Genomic DNA, 17,875 nt, shown 5'->3' with positions numbered 1-17,875 from the left:
TCTTTGTCTGGAGAAGGCGTTGTTTATGGACCACAACCGGTAAGTGTATTTTATTATTGAACTTGGTGCGTTTAACAGTTTCTGTAACTTATTACACAAAGGGCAACGCTGTTTAGCTTTGTTAACAAGATGTTAGGGCTGTGCCAAAAAATCAAATGCGATTTTCATGCGCATCTCGTCAGTAAAAATGCTCCTGTGATTAGTACAAGTAGATCTCCAGCACATGCGTTCAGATCAGGATTGCCAGTTTTTCAAAACAAATCCTGCCCACTTGCTTCTCAAAACTAGCCCAATCGCGTTCCCAGGAGGGGCGCGTGCGCTCAGCTGCTGTCGAATCGCAACACAGGAACCGCTGGCACAATCAGAACTCATTACGCATTTCTGAAGGAGGGACTTTATAGAACAAGGAAGTCATCAGCCCGTTTTTATGAAAGTGAAAACAGCGGTATACAGATAGGTGAATTGTGTGAAAAATACTGTGTTTTTTTACACGCGAAACATGAACACATGTTATATTGCACACTGTAACCACAATCAAAGCTTCAAAAAAGCACGAAAAACGGGACCTTTAAAGTGTTTATATGAAAGAAATGGCAGCATTTTACAGTAAAGTTCAATTTGATAACATTTGCTATTTATTATTACAATATACAGCATCTTTTTTTTTTATACAGCATTATTAATCCAAGTTATGTTAAAGGACTATTTTGGATACAAGTTAAGCTCCATTGTCAGCATTTGTGCATGATGTTGATTACAACATTTAAATATTTCAACATGTTCCTAAAAAAAGAGCAAAAATAGATGTTACAGTGAGTAATTTACAATGAAAGTAAATGGACAAATATGTGGATGGTTTAAAAGCAGAATTACGAGGCTTATAATTTTATAAAAGCACTTTAATTCTTCTGTCAACACGTGTGTATTATTTGAGTTTTTCTTCTCATTTCAGCTGTCATGTAAGTGTTTTGAGAGTGTGTTGGCATGTCATCAAAGTTGTAAAATTGAATATAACTTTACTCAGGAAAGTGATTTCCCCCCCCCCCCCCCACACTAAAATCATGTTAATACTTGTTTTTCGTGCCTCGTGACCATACTATTGAAAAAGTATTTTAATCTTTACAGATTGGCCCTGTTCACTTCAATTTTAGGATTTTTGCCCTTTTTTATTGTTTGTTTTGCATATACTATTGTTCATTGTTAACTTTTGGTGTAATGTTAACTTATGTGTCTACAAATGTAGAAATTTAGTAGTATATGTAGAAATTAACTTGATAGTTATTGTAATACTGTTTGGTAAAAAGTGTTAGCCTGAATGCACTGTAAAGTCGCTTTGGATAAGCATCTGGTAAATGCATAAATAAATAAATAGATTTTTTTTTAAATATGTTCACTCAGAAATTTCATAAATAATTACAAAGTAACTGCAATTAACAAATTGAATTAAATGTGAAATCTGAAGTAGAAAGACTACATCTCTTGTAAAACATAGAAATATTTTATAAGACAACATAATATTTTGATGTATTGTGTGCTTCATTGTAATTTGGTTGAAGCTGCAAAAGTCCAGGATAGGATGCTATTCTTGTCTGAGACAGCAATGGAACTAAAAGATTGTGGTGGGAGATATGCTTCATCAATTTATAACCCTACTATGACACTGCAAGCATAATTTCAGATTGTCAGTTTTTTATCATGTAGCTCTTATGTTTTTATATTTGATGTGCTCGTGCAAACAGCTTCAGGCACTTGACTGCTGACTCATGTGAGATTTGTCAATATTCAATATATAATCAAAAAAGGTCAAAAGGTCATTGCATTGCAAAACTTTCAATGCCATTCCAAAAATACATCCATTCGCCTTGTTCCTTTTTTGACGATGTGTTCCTCTTTAGTAGGAGTTTAAGGAATTACCCTCATGTGTCCTATTAATGTTGTGCTCTCAGTTCCTCGAGGTTATTTGGGCAAATATGGCACAGCTGGGCTTTACTCTATTGTCTGTAGTTGTTGACTTGGTTTTAGATATGATCAGACTGTGGGATTTATGTTTATATAGATAAATATGGAGTTTATATAGAATTTTTTTTATAGAATTTGAATCTGCCATTCATCTGTTTTCAACCATAAAATGAAAATAATTATTGAATTCTTCGTGTTGGTCAGAACTGTAACCACAAGAAAATAGTAAAAATGTATTAACCACTGTTTCTTTATTGATTTAAAAAATTTCAGATAATGATAAAAATGTTGTTTGATGTAAATATCAACACAAAACCATAAATCTCAATTTATGTTTCTTTTCCAGTCGGCAGAGTTCTTCGACATGCTGGAAAGGATGCAGGTAAGATTCCTTCCATCATTCAGATGATCTTAAAATTGTCATTGTGTGTGTGTGTTTGTGAGAGTGTGTAGATGAGGGGCAGCAGGTAGCTAAAGATCAGCTGATCAATACTGTGTTGAGGCAGGAGTGCAGTACCTCAGTCGGGTGGTTTTAAAGCCCTCGGTCTTCTTGTGCAGACCTCAGTGTGAGTGACAGATCGATGCAGAGGTTTGTCTGAAGGGCTCCTCTCTCTCCAATGGATCACATGCACTTGTGATGTTTTTCTTCTAAGATGTTGGTGTGAGGGTGTGTCTTAGTCAGCTCCCTAGTTCTAAAGTATGTACAGTATGAGCCCCAGGGCAGGGAAATGGGCCTTTCCTATTGTCTTTTTCAGAACAATCCCACAAACTTTTAACAACTGCACAGTGATAAAATCTGATAAAACATATATTTATATTTTATTTTACATAATATATTTAATTTTATTTGATTAAGAATTTTTGATTTAGAATTTTTTTTATAAAAAATTTAAATTACATTTATATTTACATTTATTAAAATTAACTTAAATATTAAATAAATACATGTATTTAAAAAGTTAATGCATTTTTTAATTAACTTTTTATTTTTATTTTAGTCTCAACTAAAATAAACAGATTGACATAAATACAGTGCTATACAGTAATATTGTTGATATAAATATTGTTGTTAATTTTTAAATATTCTAAGTTGTTCCTGGACTGCAGGTGTAAACAATTGATCAAAGTAACCACAGTTTTTGACAAAATAACTTGGTATTAGCCACCATAGCCATAAAAAGAAGTTCAATAAAAATAATATAAAAACAATTTAAAATAGAAAAAAATACAAACAGGTTCAGAGACTTTATTGACTGTAAACAAAATTGGTTTATTTGGGGAGCTCATTTGACTACCAGGGTTTAATGTTCTAGTTTGTCGTTTATTCTTCCTCTTTTCACTCTTTTCTGCTTACCTGGACATGGCAGCTTCCCAAAACTGAGGAGACTAAGAAATACAAGGTTTGGCTGGTATTCTGAATGTGTGTATGTGTATATTGTGTCTGTAAGTGCATGCTTGTGAGTGGGGTCTTTTCTTCTCCATTAAAATATTTTGATAAACATCAGCCACAGTCTCGAGTGCTACAGCATCAATCAACATCAACCATTTTGAAGTACTTTTTACATTTAGTGATGTAAAGGTCAGTGATAATGGGCTTCAGATGCTGCCAGAGAGTCAAAAAGCAAACAAAAAAATCTTTATATCCAGTATATGATTATTGGAATGCAAACTGAAAATAATTATACTACCGTTATTTAGACTTTTTTTTTTTTAACAGACCTATTCTGGTGTAGATATTATTCCTCGATCCTGCTTTTGGTATTTTTCATTGCAGTAAAAACACTGTGATATATATGTTTGACTTTCCTGTGTTATCCTGTTATCAAATTCATTTTTCTCTCCTACAGGATGACTACATCCCTTACCCCCGGATTGAGGATGTGAGTCCACGAAAACACACACACACACACACACACACACACACACACACACACACACACACACACACACACACACACACACTCTTACTTGTAATTTAGCGAGTTTTCATTACGTTCAAATGTTTTGAGTTTGAAGGAACAGATTGTCTCTATGTATTACATGGCTCTCTGGAATACTTGATTTTGATTGGTTAATCACTGAAACGTTAATTAAATTATTTTATATAGACATTTGTAATGTTACAAAAGATTTAGGTTTTAAATAAATGGTATTCTTTGAACTTTCTGTACATCAAAGAATCCTGAAAAAGATGCATCAAGGTTTACAGAGCATCACAACTGTTGAAAATATCAAATTAGTAGCAAATTAGAATGATTTCTGAAGGACCATGTAACACTGAAGACTAAAGTAATGATGATAAAAATGCAGCTTTGCATCACAGAAATATATTATAATTCAATAATAATTGAATAAATGACAATATAACAAAATATACCAGTATAAATAAAAAGAAAATTGTAATATTTCATAATATTCCTGTTTTTGCCATATTTTTATTAAATAAATGCAACTTTGGTGAGCGTAAGAGATTTCTTCAGAAAGAACCCAAACATCTGAGCAGTTGTGTACATTTATATAATAATAAGATATATTTACATAATCATAAGTTGTTGACCTGCAGGGTTTGTGAATCATTAAATAAAATGTATTTTAGTGTGTTATTGAGTTTGAAAACATGAACTGAATTTGAATTGAATTGCAACATTATATATTATGACTTTTATGTGCTGATTTATATTGTCTAGATCCTGGAGAAGGGTGGTCCCTACCCTCAGGTTATTTTACCTCAGTTTGGTGGATATTGGATTGAGGATCCCGAGGCTCCGGTGGGGACGCCCACGTCCTCAGACAGCAGCTTCTGTGAGGAGGAAGATGATGGTCTGAGCCCTGGTGGAGAAGGAGGCTTCGGCTACAGACTGGATTGTAACAGCGTCTCACGGGCTTATCGCAAACACTTTCTGGGCAATGTGAGGATTTATTTGTTAATGCCAACAGTATGTTTGATTTCTACACTTTAAGTTCACAGGGCCAAAAGTAGCCATAGCTAAAGAAACACCCATGTATTATAATGGGTTATTCGCACTATGGCCACAAAATGCCAGAATAAAAGACAAAATTCCCTTTTAGCTGTAAGAAAATGTCCTGTCTGAGGTAATATTTCATGTGCCTCAGTTGTGTGTCACAGAGAGCTTGACTGGAACGCCACAGCGCCACACTTGAGAGATAAAAATGCAAACTCAGTCTACTGGAAAATGAACCTCTCCATATTGAATTAGGCGAGGAACAATCCTGTGAAATGACGCCTGTGTAAACACCTTTCTCTATCTCAGGAGCACATGAACTATTACTGCACAGCCAGTAGTATGGGACACCTCATCATGTCTCTGAAGTATGAGGAGGCAGATGGACAGGAGTCTCTCCGCATCATGCTCAGGTGCCATGTCCAGCACATGTTGAACCTCTGATATAGTCATTGCTAGTACATACTGTAGGCCTATGTTGTCATAGTAAATAGCTGAGCGTTTATTTTTATGTCATTTTCTAGATCAAAAACAAAGACTCTTCATGAGCGAATCCCACTTGAAGGCCTCATCCAGCTACCGAGTGTACCACAGATAGCCAAGGTGTGTATCCTCAGTTCTTGTTGGGAGTTCCTTTACTAGCCTTTACTTTCATTTGGATCATGAAAGTGATATTTCAACGAAACAGTCTTTAGGATCATCATGAGAAATGTGTTTAAAACTATTACTGCCCAGTCAGTCAATCACTTAACAGATAAGTCAATCACTTACAGCCGATGTCATGGCTAATAATCAAGTTCAAGAGAGCTTTGGACATTCAAAGAAAAATGTAATAGAAAAGAAATTTCTTCATATGCTACTGTTCAAAAGTTTGTAGTTAGCAATATTTTAAAAGTTTTTTGAAAGACGTCTCTAATGCTCACCAAAGCTACAGTACATCTGTGTGATCAAAAATACAGTAATATTGTGTTACAAAATTGTCACTTTTAATTGCATCCTTACTGAATAAAAATATTAATGTCTTAAAAAAAAAACTCCTGCCTGGTCCTAAACTTTTGAAAGGTAGTTATAAATGTTAATTCTTTCAACCAACCACCAAAACCCATAGGATTGTGGGATATCATAGGCACTAGGCAGTGAAGGCTACTAGGATTAAAAAAATGGTCAGATGAATGCATCTTAAAAGACTATAATTACATTATGTAAGTAAGGTATGCAGTCAAACTTGTATTAGGACACAAAATCTCAGAAAAAGTCTCTCTCACAAAGTCTCTCAAGACCCAGCAGACCTCTTTTGAACTTCCCTTAATCCACTAAAAAGAAGAGAGATCTTTACATCAGATGTGTCCTGTGTGTTTCAGCTGCTCTGTGATGACGTCACAGGTCTGAAGTTCAACCCCGTCCTCTACCCTAGGGTGAGCGTTTCTGTCTTTTTCACTCCATCTGTACCTTACCTACTCAAGGCAGCAGGGTGAAATAGGGCTGGGCTTGCTCCGTCTCACCCTAGTACTCAAGTCATTTGAATGAATATGTTCCTGTGCTCCAGGGGAGTCACAAATCCATCTGCTTTACACTCCCTGGCATGCCTAAACTACATAGTGTGTTTGAGAGAAGCCTTGACCATCTCAAGGCTGTGCATGGTCTGTCAGGCATGGCAAACACAAACGCCTGAATTATGGAAAGGCACTGACACACATATTTACCCCCGTGGGTGCTTTTTCTCACTTTCTGTTTTCTCTTGCCCAAGGCTTCGCAACTGATCGTCAGTTTTGATGAGCACGAAGTGAACAACACTTTTAAGTTTGGAGTCATCTATCAGAAGTTTGGTCAGGTGAGTCAGTCTTGAGTCTTGTTGTCTTCATTGTATACATACTTTGACTGAACTTCTCACTCTTTTTCTTCATTCCCCACTGGTATTGTCTCTTCATATCAGACAACAGAGGAAGAGCTGTTTGGGAACAATGAAGAGACGCCAGCCTTTACTGAATTCCTCAGTGTTTTAGGAGACAATATTGAACTGCAGGATTTTAAAGGGTAAGAGATGGAGATTAAGCTCTGAAAACTGCTGCCAAGGTTCACCTGTGCACACATAAAAGGCTTGTTTTAATTTTAAACCATATTCAAAGAATCCACCTGTGGATAAGTTATTTAATTTACTCATTGTGCGTGATTTTGATCAGACTGATCTACCTAAGTGGTGCTTCTGCAGAAATAATTCGTTTGGTGTGTGTGATTTTGTGTTGCTCAGGTTCAGAGGCGGTCTGGATGTGTCTCATGGACAGACAGGATCTGAGTCTGTCTATACTACTTTCCGTCAGAAAGAAATCATGTTTCACGTTTCCACAAAACTTCCCTTTACAGAAGGAGATATTCAGCAGGTGGGCTAAAAAATCCAGATGATTTATACATTTTTAAAAGCATAGTTCACCCAAAAATGAAAATTGCCCCATGATTTACTCACCCTCAAGGCATCCTATGTGTATAAATTTTTTCTTTCAGACGAATACAGTCGGAGTTAATTTTCAAAATGTCCTGGCTCTTTTAAGCTTTGGTTGTGGCAGTCAATGGATGTTAAGATTTTGAAGTCCATTAAAGTGCATCGATCCATCATAAAAGTACCCCACACGGCTCTGGGGGGTTAATAAAGGCCTTCTGAATCAAATCGATGCATTTGCATTAGAAAATATCCATATCTGAAACTTTGTCAAATGTAATCTCTAGCTTCCAGTGTATGATGTAGGACTCTCTCATGAACACTTGTATGAAAGTTGGTGGAAGCTAGAGAATATGGTTTACTGTATAACGTTTTAAATATGGATATTTTTCTTACCCGAATGCATCTCTTGACTTCAGAAGGACTTTATTAACCCCTCGGAGCCGTGTGTAGTAGTGTTGTCCCAGTACCATCATTTCAGTATTCGGTACCAATAGCTGTGAAAATCCACTGTTCTCTGTACTAATTTCAGTACCAAAGCAAAACACAAAAACATGCTAATTAAAAAATTTGACTATACTTTCATTTAATCCAAACTGTATATATATTTAATTTAAAAGGGCTTTTGAATTTTAAATCCAAGAATAACAACTGTTATCTTAAAAAATAAAAAAAGACAAGAACTGCTTTTCTGACTGATATGACACAAACAATGTTAACCATTTGTACATTCTCTATGCATATTTTAGATTCACAATTAATTTAAATGGTCTATGGTGTGTAAAAATAGTAATTAGTGGAGTACATTTTATGATATATGAATGCATTTTATTGAACTTTTATTGGATTTGAATAGTAACACTCATTCATTGCCATTATAAAGCTTGGAAGAGCCAGAACATTTTTTTTTAATAACTCCGATTGTATTCATCTGAAAGAAGAAAGTCATATCCACCTAGGATGGCTTGAGTCTGAGTAAGTCAAGGGGTTTTCATTTTTGGGTGAACTATCCCGTTAATGTTTATTATTATTATTATTTCATTTTTACTTAAACTTTTTTAAATCTTACATTATGTAACATTTATATATTATGTAATTATTTAATATAATTGATTCCTTATATATTTGAATTTTTATCTTTATTTATTTTAAAAAGTACAAGGTTTTATACACCCTTTAAATCATATTTCACTCTTAAGTCAACAGAAAAAAAATATATTCACAAATCCCTTCCAAATCTTAATTATAGTAAAGTACAGTTATGACTTAAATTATGTTTTTGTTTTTTTATCAGCAAAAATAAACGATATTAAAGATATTACCATGATGTAAAAATACTACACAGTTAAAAAATATATGTTATAGTTTTGTGTTATGGTGATGAGATATATTTGCAGCAGTGACAACTGGGGTGAAATGTACTTAATGAAATTCACATTAAATTTTTTTAAATATAAATATAAAAAATGCAAATATTTAAAAAAAAATAATTTATATTTTTATAGTATCATATTTCTAAATATTGATCATCTCATCTCTGTATGTTGATCTGGGCTGAAAATGTGTTGGTACATCCATTGCATTCAATTTTTTTATAAATATTTTCCTCTTGTGTCATATTCTCTCAGCTTCAGAGGAAGAGACATATTGGCAATGACATTGTTGCAGCCGTCTTCCAGGAAGAGCCCACACCATTCGTACCTGATATGATCGCATCCAACTTCCTTCATGCTTATGTGTTAGTGCAGGCAGAAAACCCTGGCACTGATCACACCACGTACAAGGTTTGTCAAACACCTCATTGAATTACTCCAAATGCTCATCAATCTCATCAATCCCGCTGATCTGAGATATTGATCGTGTTCACAGGTGTCCGTCACAGCACGAGAGGATGTCCCTCCATTCGGCCCCCCTCTTCCAAACCCTTCTGTCTTTAAGAAGGTAACATAAAAGATTGCTTCAGTTAATTGTTGTAGGAGATGATGATTTGTGTCATAAGATGATGGAGATCAACACTTTCCCAGGGTCCCGAGTTCCGGGAATTTCTCCTGACAAAATTGATCAACGCAGAAAATGCATGCTGCAAGTCAGACAAATTCGCCAAGCTAGAGGTGAGAACAAAGATCCTGCAATTAAGAATTCACTATAGTATAAACAATTCATATCATAATTTACTAATGAATTTTCATTTTGGGATGAGCTACCGCTTTAATTAGTCTGTCTACAGCATTGTCTGTCATTCTCTCTCTCTCTGTGTGTGTGTGTGTGTGTGTGTGTGATTGACAGGAGAGGACACGTGCAGCACTGTTAGATAACCTTCACGATGAACTGCACAGACAGACACAAGCCACAGTAGGACTGGGCTCAACTACAGATGAAGAAAAGCTAGAAAACGGAGGTCATGGAGGCCTGCTGGAGTCTTTTAAGGTGAGATGTCTTGTCCTTGACCACTTAAAAACCCAGACAACTAAAGATTTTACTGAAAGGTGTTGCATTTTGGATTTGTTCTATTCTGAAAAGTGTTCTCAATTCCCTTATATATATATTATATATATAATTATTCTACAGTATGTATTACCAAACAAAATTTTGGAGCCAGTAAGATTTTTTAAAGGAATTAATATTTTATTCAGCAAGGATTCTTTAAATTGATGAAAATAGTATCATCTATTTAAAAAAAAAAACACTGATAATAAGAAACGTTTCTTGAGGAGCAAATCAGCATATTAGAATGCTTTCTGAAGGATCACGTGACACTGAAGACTGAAGACTGATTCAGCATTGCCTTCACAGGAATAAATTACATTTTAAAATATTTAAATTTAAATTGTAATAATATTTCACAAAATTATTAATTTGACAGGTTTTCAAATAAATGCGGCTTTATGAGCATAAGAGACTTATTTGAGAAATATTTAGAAAATCATTCCAACCCCAAACTGTAATATTATGACGTCTATTGGAAACACCTACTTAGCTTGAAATGTCTTTTTAATCAATAAATACTGCCTTGGTGAGCATAAGAGACTTCTTTAAACAGCATTATTGAGCCTAAACCTTTGAACAGTTGTGTATGTACAGACGAGTTTTTAACATCTTAATGTTTTGAACATTTTAAATGTAATTTTTGTGTAGGACACGAATGATACACATTAATTGTACTGCTAAAACTTTTCCTGTTTACCTGTTTGTCTGTCTGTGTGCATGTGATCCTGTCTGTCTAGATATGAAAATGTATGCAACTGAGCTGCTCTGGCTCTTAGAGGGCCTGTATATATAGTGTAGTGTTTGTGACTATATGCATGATTTTACTGTGTGTGGGTGTTTTCAGGCAGGGTGGAGGTGTGTGTGGGGTGTTATGCAGACACACACATATACTGCAGTGCTGATCTGCGCAGCAGCTGTGACTGTGTATCATTACCAAGCTGAACTGATGCAGATGACCAGTCCACAAGAAACAATACATTAAACGTGTATACAACAACACAAGACTCCCAGATTATTCTGTAGATTTTTTTTTCATATATATATATATAAATATATATATATATATATATATATATATATATATATATATATATATATATATATATATATATATATATATATATATATATATACTAGTTTAAATGTTTTTTAAAGGGAAAAATTGTATTATATAAAATATATAATTAATTGTTATAATATATTACATATTAAAATACATATATATTTTTTTAATGCAATGTTTCTAAATTCAAAGGCAAAAAATATAAAAGGGATATATAAAAATAAATATATAAAAGAAAATGAAGATTGGAATAGAATAGCGTTTTCTACCCTTTGTTTGACCTTTGGTTTTTAGCATAAAGTTGGTGTGTAGCTCCACCTACTGATTGTTCATGGTAATACAATTACGTTTTCCTAACTTCATCATTATTATGGCTAGCTCTAGGACTATTATAAACAAACAAGTAAAAATATGTAATAAAATAAATAAGTAATTTAAAATAAACTGTTAACCAGCTAATATGAATAACGCACATATAAACCTTATATAAACTGTGACATGCAGTAGGTCCTTATTTCTTCTTTTCCATCTAGATATCACAACTGTACATTGAAATAGAAGTTTCCATATATATATGTGTGTGCGTGTGTATTTTATTCACATATCTTTGTTTCTTATTATCCACTTGTAGTTGTCTCTGAGTACTGGAAGCTTCTGAAACCAGAACAAATTCTTTGTATGTTTGTATGTTCTTTGTATTTGCCAATAATGCTCTTTCTGATTCCGATTCTCTTTATTTGCCACTTAGTACAGTTTTTAGATTCTGATGTGTTTTCTGTTTCTCTCCTATCCTCTGTATCTGTCAGAGGGCCATGCGTGTGAGGAGCCACTCCATGGAGACGATGGTGACTCATAAACACAAGAGTCCTGGGGTGACGGCAGGGGTCCCATCCAGTGTCAGCGGTGGAGGACTCCAGCAGAACAGCGTGGAGTGCACCAAGAGCACCTTCACTGTACTTCCACTATCCTCTTGCTTTCATTTATTCAGATTCAGTTCTTATCTAATCCAGTATAAACATCCTGAAGTCATATATTATTGTAATAGTGTGCAGTAGTGCATGAGCTGATCTTTGTGTGTTTGTGTTTGTCAGCCTCCAGTGCTCTCTGCAAAATCTCCGTTAAAGAGTCCAGTAAAGCGACGCTCTGGTCTGTTCCCCAGACTGCACTCCAGCACAGAAAGTCCAACTGAGAAACATCCAACTCGCAGGTAAACAAAAATACACATTTTTTAAAAATACATTTACATTATATATTTTTCTTTCACACAACAGTGTGCAAAAGACTGACTATATGCTCTGCAGCCCTCACCAAGGCTCATTTATTTGATAAAAAAAAAGAAAAGTAAATTTTCAGCATCATTGCTCCAGTCTTTAGTGTCACATGATCCTTCAAAAATCATTCTAATATGCTGATTTTCTGCTCAAGAAGAATTTCTTATTACTGTTTTTGCTTCTTTATATTTTTGTAAAAAGCATTATGCACTACCATTCAAAAGTTTGGGGTAAGTAATAAAAGAAAGCAAGAAATTAATACTGTTATTCAGCAAGGACACATTAAATTGATCAAAAGTGACAGTAGAGCATTTATAAAGTTACAAAAAAATTATATTTCAACTAAATGCTGTTCATTGACCTTTCTATTCATCAAAAATATTAAGCTGCAGTTTTTTTAACATACGGAATAATACAAACCATTATAAAAAAAAATGAAGACCAATAATAACCAAATCAGCATATTAGAATAATTTTTGAAATGTCATGTAACACTTGTAAGACTTGCTGCAGAATGGCTGCTGAAAATACAGTAATGTTTGTCTGTGAAAGCCTTGTTAGTATGTTATTATTTCAGAAAAGCATTACATAAACTGTATTCTGTCTCTTACTAGTGACCAAAAAACAGAAGTGTTACCTCAGTCGCAGGAAGTGAGGTCAGAGACATCATCCAATCCGAGCTCACCAGAGATCTGCCCGAACAAAGAAAGGTGGGTTTCATTGTGGTTTCATTGTGGTTTCTGAGTTCCAGTTCCTCGGTTACAGCAGATGTGATTGCAGTGTTTTGACATTTCATGTTGAAATCCTTTTCCAGCATCTTCAGTTTTTGCAATGTATGTGAAAGGGTATTATTCCTTGTCTCCTTTATAGCGCTTCAGTAAAAAAAAAAAAAAAAAAAGAAAAAAAACACTGTGGATCTCTTTTGTGTAATCTCTGTCCTTTTGGTTTGGTCCTGCAGGCCATTTGTGAAGCTGAAAGAGTGTAGCGGCAGAGCTAATATCTCTATCTCCCGATCCTCCTCCAGCACCAGCAGCTTCAGCAGCGCAGCAGGGGAGGGGGATGGACTGGAGGAGCTGGAAATGGTGACATACACACACACACACACACACACACACACACACACACACACACACACACACACACACAAAAGAGTTCTGTTGACCTTTAGGAAATTCAAGAGTGCACTGCAAAAATATTAATTGTTTTGTTTTAAAGGGGTCATATAATGTGATTATAATTGTGATTGGCTGAATACCTCAAGTGTGTGATGGAAATGTTACACCCTTTACCATACTGTGATGCCGTGTCCCAGTGCGACAAGCCAACACCAATAAAACCCATTACAAACCATTAAATCACATTTGTTGTATCCAGTGGGAACATAATTATGGATTATAATGACTTATATCGTCTTTTTACACGTTACATTGCATATCGCACCACGTAAACATAAAAAAATTTGTCTGCATTTGTGATACAAGAAATGAAAAACAACAAGTGCTACTCAACTCTGCTCAAAACTTGCGTTTAAATCATCAGTGGCAGATTCTTTAAATTCTTTTGGAAGGCCAAACAAAGTAGTTTCACTTTCACAACGAAACACACAGCATCTCCATGACCTGGCAGTGGCAGCAACAATACTACAGCGAGAATCTTTCTTTGCGTGAACATTTGGGTGGTGTTATGCAAATCTTCCCACACAGTGACGTAGACATGTGGGGGCGTGTTTAAATGAGCTGTTTTAAGAGGCTGTGGATGAGTCTTAACTTTTATAAAGAATATCTCTTTGGGTTTGAGACTTTAGTCTTTGCAACTTTAGGGATCTTATCTATGCAGGAACAGCTTGTAAAACTCCAGAGAGAAAAGAAAACTTGAAATCACATCATATTACCCCTTTAATCTAACAACAATTATTTACATTTGTGTGTAAAACAAGTTTGTCAGCTGGAAAACAACAAAATGATTAAGAAAATCATTTTTGCAGTGATTCTTTCTCTAGCAAAGCTCTTGAAATAACTACCTTAGATAAGCTCACTGTAAAAACAATTAAATTCGGCTTCAGTCACATCTAGAAACTTCTTGTACACAGCTGATTTGCAGATAACCATCACACACTAAATTGCCCTTTGCATTGATCCACTGAGCCTGACTCGCCGTCGATATGTTAAATTACTGCAGCACAGCTAGTTCTAGGACAATCTATAACAATCGTACTAGTATTAAAATTACCACTGCATTTTACTCAGACTATCATTTAGTGTGTATTGTGTCCTGTAGAGCAGTCACCCGTCCACGGCTTCATCTGTGTACAGTCCATCTCTCAGCATGGAAAGCCAGAACTCCGGAATGCCGCTGATCATGTGCCGCAGTTCCACAGGTGAATTAAGCAATCATACACAATAAAAATAAACTGAAGCAATCATACACTACACAGCCAACAGTAAGTGGACACCTGAAAAACAGACCCATATGTGCTTGCTGAACATTTTCGATTTATATGCAATTGGTAATAGCTGAAATAACCCGATTCCAAAAAAGTTGGGACACTGTATAAATTGTGAATAAAAACAGAATGCAATAATGTGGAAGTTTCAAATGTCAATATTTTATTCAGAATACAACATAGATGACATATCAAATGTTTAAACTGAGAAAATGTATAATTTTAAGGGAAAAATAAGTTTTTTTGATTTCTTTGGCATCAACACATTTAAAAAAGTTAGGACAAGGCCATGTTTACCACTGTGTGGCATCCCCTCTTCTTTTTATAACAGTCTGCAAACGTCTGGGGACTGAGGAGACAAGTTGCTCAAGTTTAGGAATACGAATGTTGTCCCATTCTTGTCTAATACAGGCTTCTAGTTGCTCAACTTTCTTAGGTCTTCTTTGTCGGATCTTCCTCTTTATGATGTGTCAAATGTTTTCTATGGGTAAAAAGACTCATAGGTAAAAATCTAGACTGCAGACTGGCCATTTCAGTACCCAGATCCTTCTTCTACGCAGCCATGATGTTGTAATTTTTGCAGTATGAGGTCTGGCATTGTCATGTTGGAAAATGCAAGAGACAACGTCTGGATGGGAGCATATGCTGTTCTAGAACTTGGATATACCTTTCAGCATTGATGGTGCCTTTCCAGATGAGTAAGCTGACAATGCCACACACACTCGTGCAACCCCATACCATCAGAGATGCAGGCTTCTGAACTGAGCTCTGATAACACTTGGGTTGTCCTTGTCCTCTTTAGTCCGGATGACATGGCGTCCCAGTTTTCCAAAAAGAACTTCAAATTTCGATTCGTCTGACCACAGAACAGTTTTCCACTTTGCCACAGTCCATTTTAAATGAGCCTTCTGGATCACGTTAGATATGGCTTCTTTTTTGACCTATAGAGTTTTAGCCAGCAACGGTGAATGGCACGGTGGATTGTGTTCACCGACAATGTTTTCTGGTAGTATTCCTAAGCCCATGTTGTGATTTCCATTACAGTAGCATTGCTGTATGTGATGCAGTGCCGTCTAAGGGCCCAAAGATCACGGGCATCCAATAAGGTTTTCCGGCCTTGACCCTTATGCACAGAGATTGTTCCAGATTCTCTGAATCTTTTGATGATATTATACACTGTAGATGACGATAAGTTCAAACTCTTTGCAATTTTTCTCTGAGAAGCTCCTTTCTGATATTGCTCCACTATTTTTCGTCGCAGCATTGGGGGAATTGGTGATCCTCTGGCGAGCTTGACTTCTGAGAGACATGCCACTCTGAGAGGCTGTTTTTATATCCTCCAGCTGTTCCTTATATGTACATTTAACTTTTCCGGCCTCTTATTGCTACTTTTTTGGAATGTGTAGCTCTCATGAAATCCAAAATGAGTGAATATTTGGCATGACATTTCAAAATGTCTCACTTTCAAAATTTGATATGTTATCTATATTCTATTGTGAATAAAACATAAGTTTATGAGATTTGTAAATTATTCCACTCTTTTACAATTTGTTCAGTGTCCCAACTTTTTGGGAATCGGGTTTGTAGGGTAGGAACTATTTCATATGCAGTATAGCTCATCTGAACACAAGTAAAAATGCTGAAAATTGTTTTATAATTGATGTTAACAAATAAACAACAATGGAGTCTGATTTTCTTGCTGAAAATGAACTGGGGGTCATCTAAGATCTTGATGAGTTTGTTTCTTCATCGGAACAGATTTTGAGAAATTCTCATTACATCACTTGCTCAGCATTGGACCCTTTGTAGTGAATGGGTGCCATCGAAATGAGTACAAATGGCTGATAAAAGCATCACAGTAATTCACAAGTGATCCACACAACTCCAATCCATCAATTAACATCTCGTGGAATGAAAAATTTCATGTTAATAAACAAATGCATCACTAATGAGTTTTAACTTTAAACGGTCCCTTCTGACCAAAATACCAGTCTATAATCCATAATAATGCTTCCTCCATTGAAAAAGACAATCCCCTGTTGTCCACTCACATTAAATCTACTAACATATTTGTTTAGAACTGTTTTTGGACTGTATTTGCTTGTAAACAGTGCTTGATCTATAATTATTTCTCTCCTCATTCAAACGTGACAACTTTTTTCAATGGAGAATGCAATATTATGGATAGAGGAATTTTATCTGAAAATTATTGTTTGAAGTCTTACAATGGATTCATTTCTTACAAAAATGAAGCTTTTCATTTCACAAGATGCTAATTAATGGACCAGAGTCGTGTGGATTACATGTTGATTTTTGTGTTTTTATCAGCTGTTTAAACTGTCATTCTGATGGCACCCATTCACTGCAAAGGCTCCATTGGTGAGAAAGTGATGTAATGCTAAATTTCTCCAAATCAGTTCAGATGAAGAGACAAACGCTACATCCTGGATGGCCTGAGGGTGACTAAATATTCAGCTTTTTTTTTTTTGAGTGTACTTACTTTCTAACTTGAAAATGCTGAACATTGGAATGTTAAAAAAGTTTACTAAAATAAAAAAGTTTAAGTACTCAAATAAAAAATAAAGCAATCATAAACTACATGGAAAAAAGTAATCCAACCCCTTGAAAACATGACCCATATATGCTTGTTGAATATTTCTTATTTAAACCATAAATAGGAAATTGGATATTGTTGAATTAGTTAAAAGGTGGTGTCCACATATTTGTAGCTAGAGAGTATACTTGCATGCACACACATCTACTTTGGCACATTAACAAAAAGTCAACAACTCACCCTGTGTTTTCATTAGATGGAAAGAGCAAAACTTCACCGAGGTCAAACTTGAAATTCCGCTTTGATAAATTGAGCCACTCCACAGTAAGTACTGTATCCTCAAATATCTTTTAATATTGACAGGCCTATTTTTAAATGATAACATTGCATATGTTACTCTGGGTTTTTATAGTAAAAATGCATTTGTTGTTCTACGTCTCTAACAGTGCATTTGATTCTATTTGTAAATTGAATAAAGAGATTGGAATTCATTCACTAAAATTAACCCTTCCCCTTTCTTTCAGGGTCAATAGGTCTGACAGAACCCACTGCATGGATAATAGGTATTTTGCACATTACAGTATTTACATATCTTTATGCTAGGTTTGGACAGATGCGTCTTGAAATACATCTTGCATAGAAATATAAATCTAAAGTTTTTCTTAGTACTAATTTTATAACCTTTTAATTATTAAGCATAA

At 35.1% G+C, this 17,875-nt stretch overlaps 1 protein-coding gene across 10 annotated transcripts in view; it reads left to right on the top strand.

Moving 5' to 3' along the window:
• LOC132123572 (rap1 GTPase-activating protein 2-like) overlaps window positions 1–17,875 on the top strand; it is a 59,933-nt gene extending 42,058 nt beyond the window's left edge. For 5 of the 10 annotated variants that reach the window (XM_059534296.1, XM_059534292.1, XM_059534291.1 and 2 more), the window contains 21 exons: window positions 2,306–2,341; window positions 3,327–3,359; window positions 3,807–3,839; window positions 4,647–4,868; window positions 5,232–5,335; window positions 5,447–5,525; window positions 6,284–6,337; window positions 6,670–6,753; window positions 6,856–6,956; window positions 7,171–7,300; window positions 8,985–9,140; window positions 9,226–9,297; window positions 9,381–9,467; window positions 9,643–9,783; window positions 11,713–11,859; window positions 11,998–12,113; window positions 12,792–12,887; window positions 13,136–13,259; window positions 14,455–14,554; window positions 17,431–17,498; window positions 17,699–17,875. In XM_059534296.1, the coding sequence (XP_059390279.1) occupies window positions 2,306–2,341; window positions 3,327–3,359; window positions 3,807–3,839; window positions 4,647–4,868; window positions 5,232–5,335; window positions 5,447–5,525; window positions 6,284–6,337; window positions 6,670–6,753; window positions 6,856–6,956; window positions 7,171–7,300; window positions 8,985–9,140; window positions 9,226–9,297; window positions 9,381–9,467; window positions 9,643–9,783; window positions 11,713–11,859; window positions 11,998–12,113; window positions 12,792–12,887; window positions 13,136–13,259; window positions 14,455–14,554; window positions 17,431–17,498; window positions 17,699–17,707 (1,992 nt within the window). In that variant the 3' untranslated portion in view covers window positions 17,708–17,875. Of the gene's footprint in view, window positions 1–2,305; window positions 2,342–3,326; window positions 3,360–3,806; window positions 3,840–4,646; window positions 4,869–5,231; window positions 5,336–5,446; window positions 5,526–6,283; window positions 6,338–6,669; window positions 6,754–6,855; window positions 6,957–7,170; window positions 7,301–8,984; window positions 9,141–9,225; window positions 9,298–9,380; window positions 9,468–9,642; window positions 9,784–10,687; window positions 10,858–11,712; window positions 11,860–11,997; window positions 12,114–12,791; window positions 12,888–13,135; window positions 13,260–14,454; window positions 14,555–17,430; window positions 17,499–17,698 lie in introns of those variants that run through there. The other 5 variants (XM_059534297.1, XM_059534293.1, XM_059534290.1 and 2 more) reach the window with 2 other exon arrangements.

The sequence above is a fragment of the Carassius carassius genome, chromosome 41 (genome assembly GCF_963082965.1).
Source record: "Carassius carassius chromosome 41, fCarCar2.1, whole genome shotgun sequence".
NCBI classification, from domain to species: Eukaryota; Metazoa; Chordata; class Actinopteri; order Cypriniformes; family Cyprinidae; genus Carassius; species Carassius carassius.
Note: the sequence above shows the minus strand (reverse complement) of the source record. Positions and strands in the feature narration are given on the sequence as shown.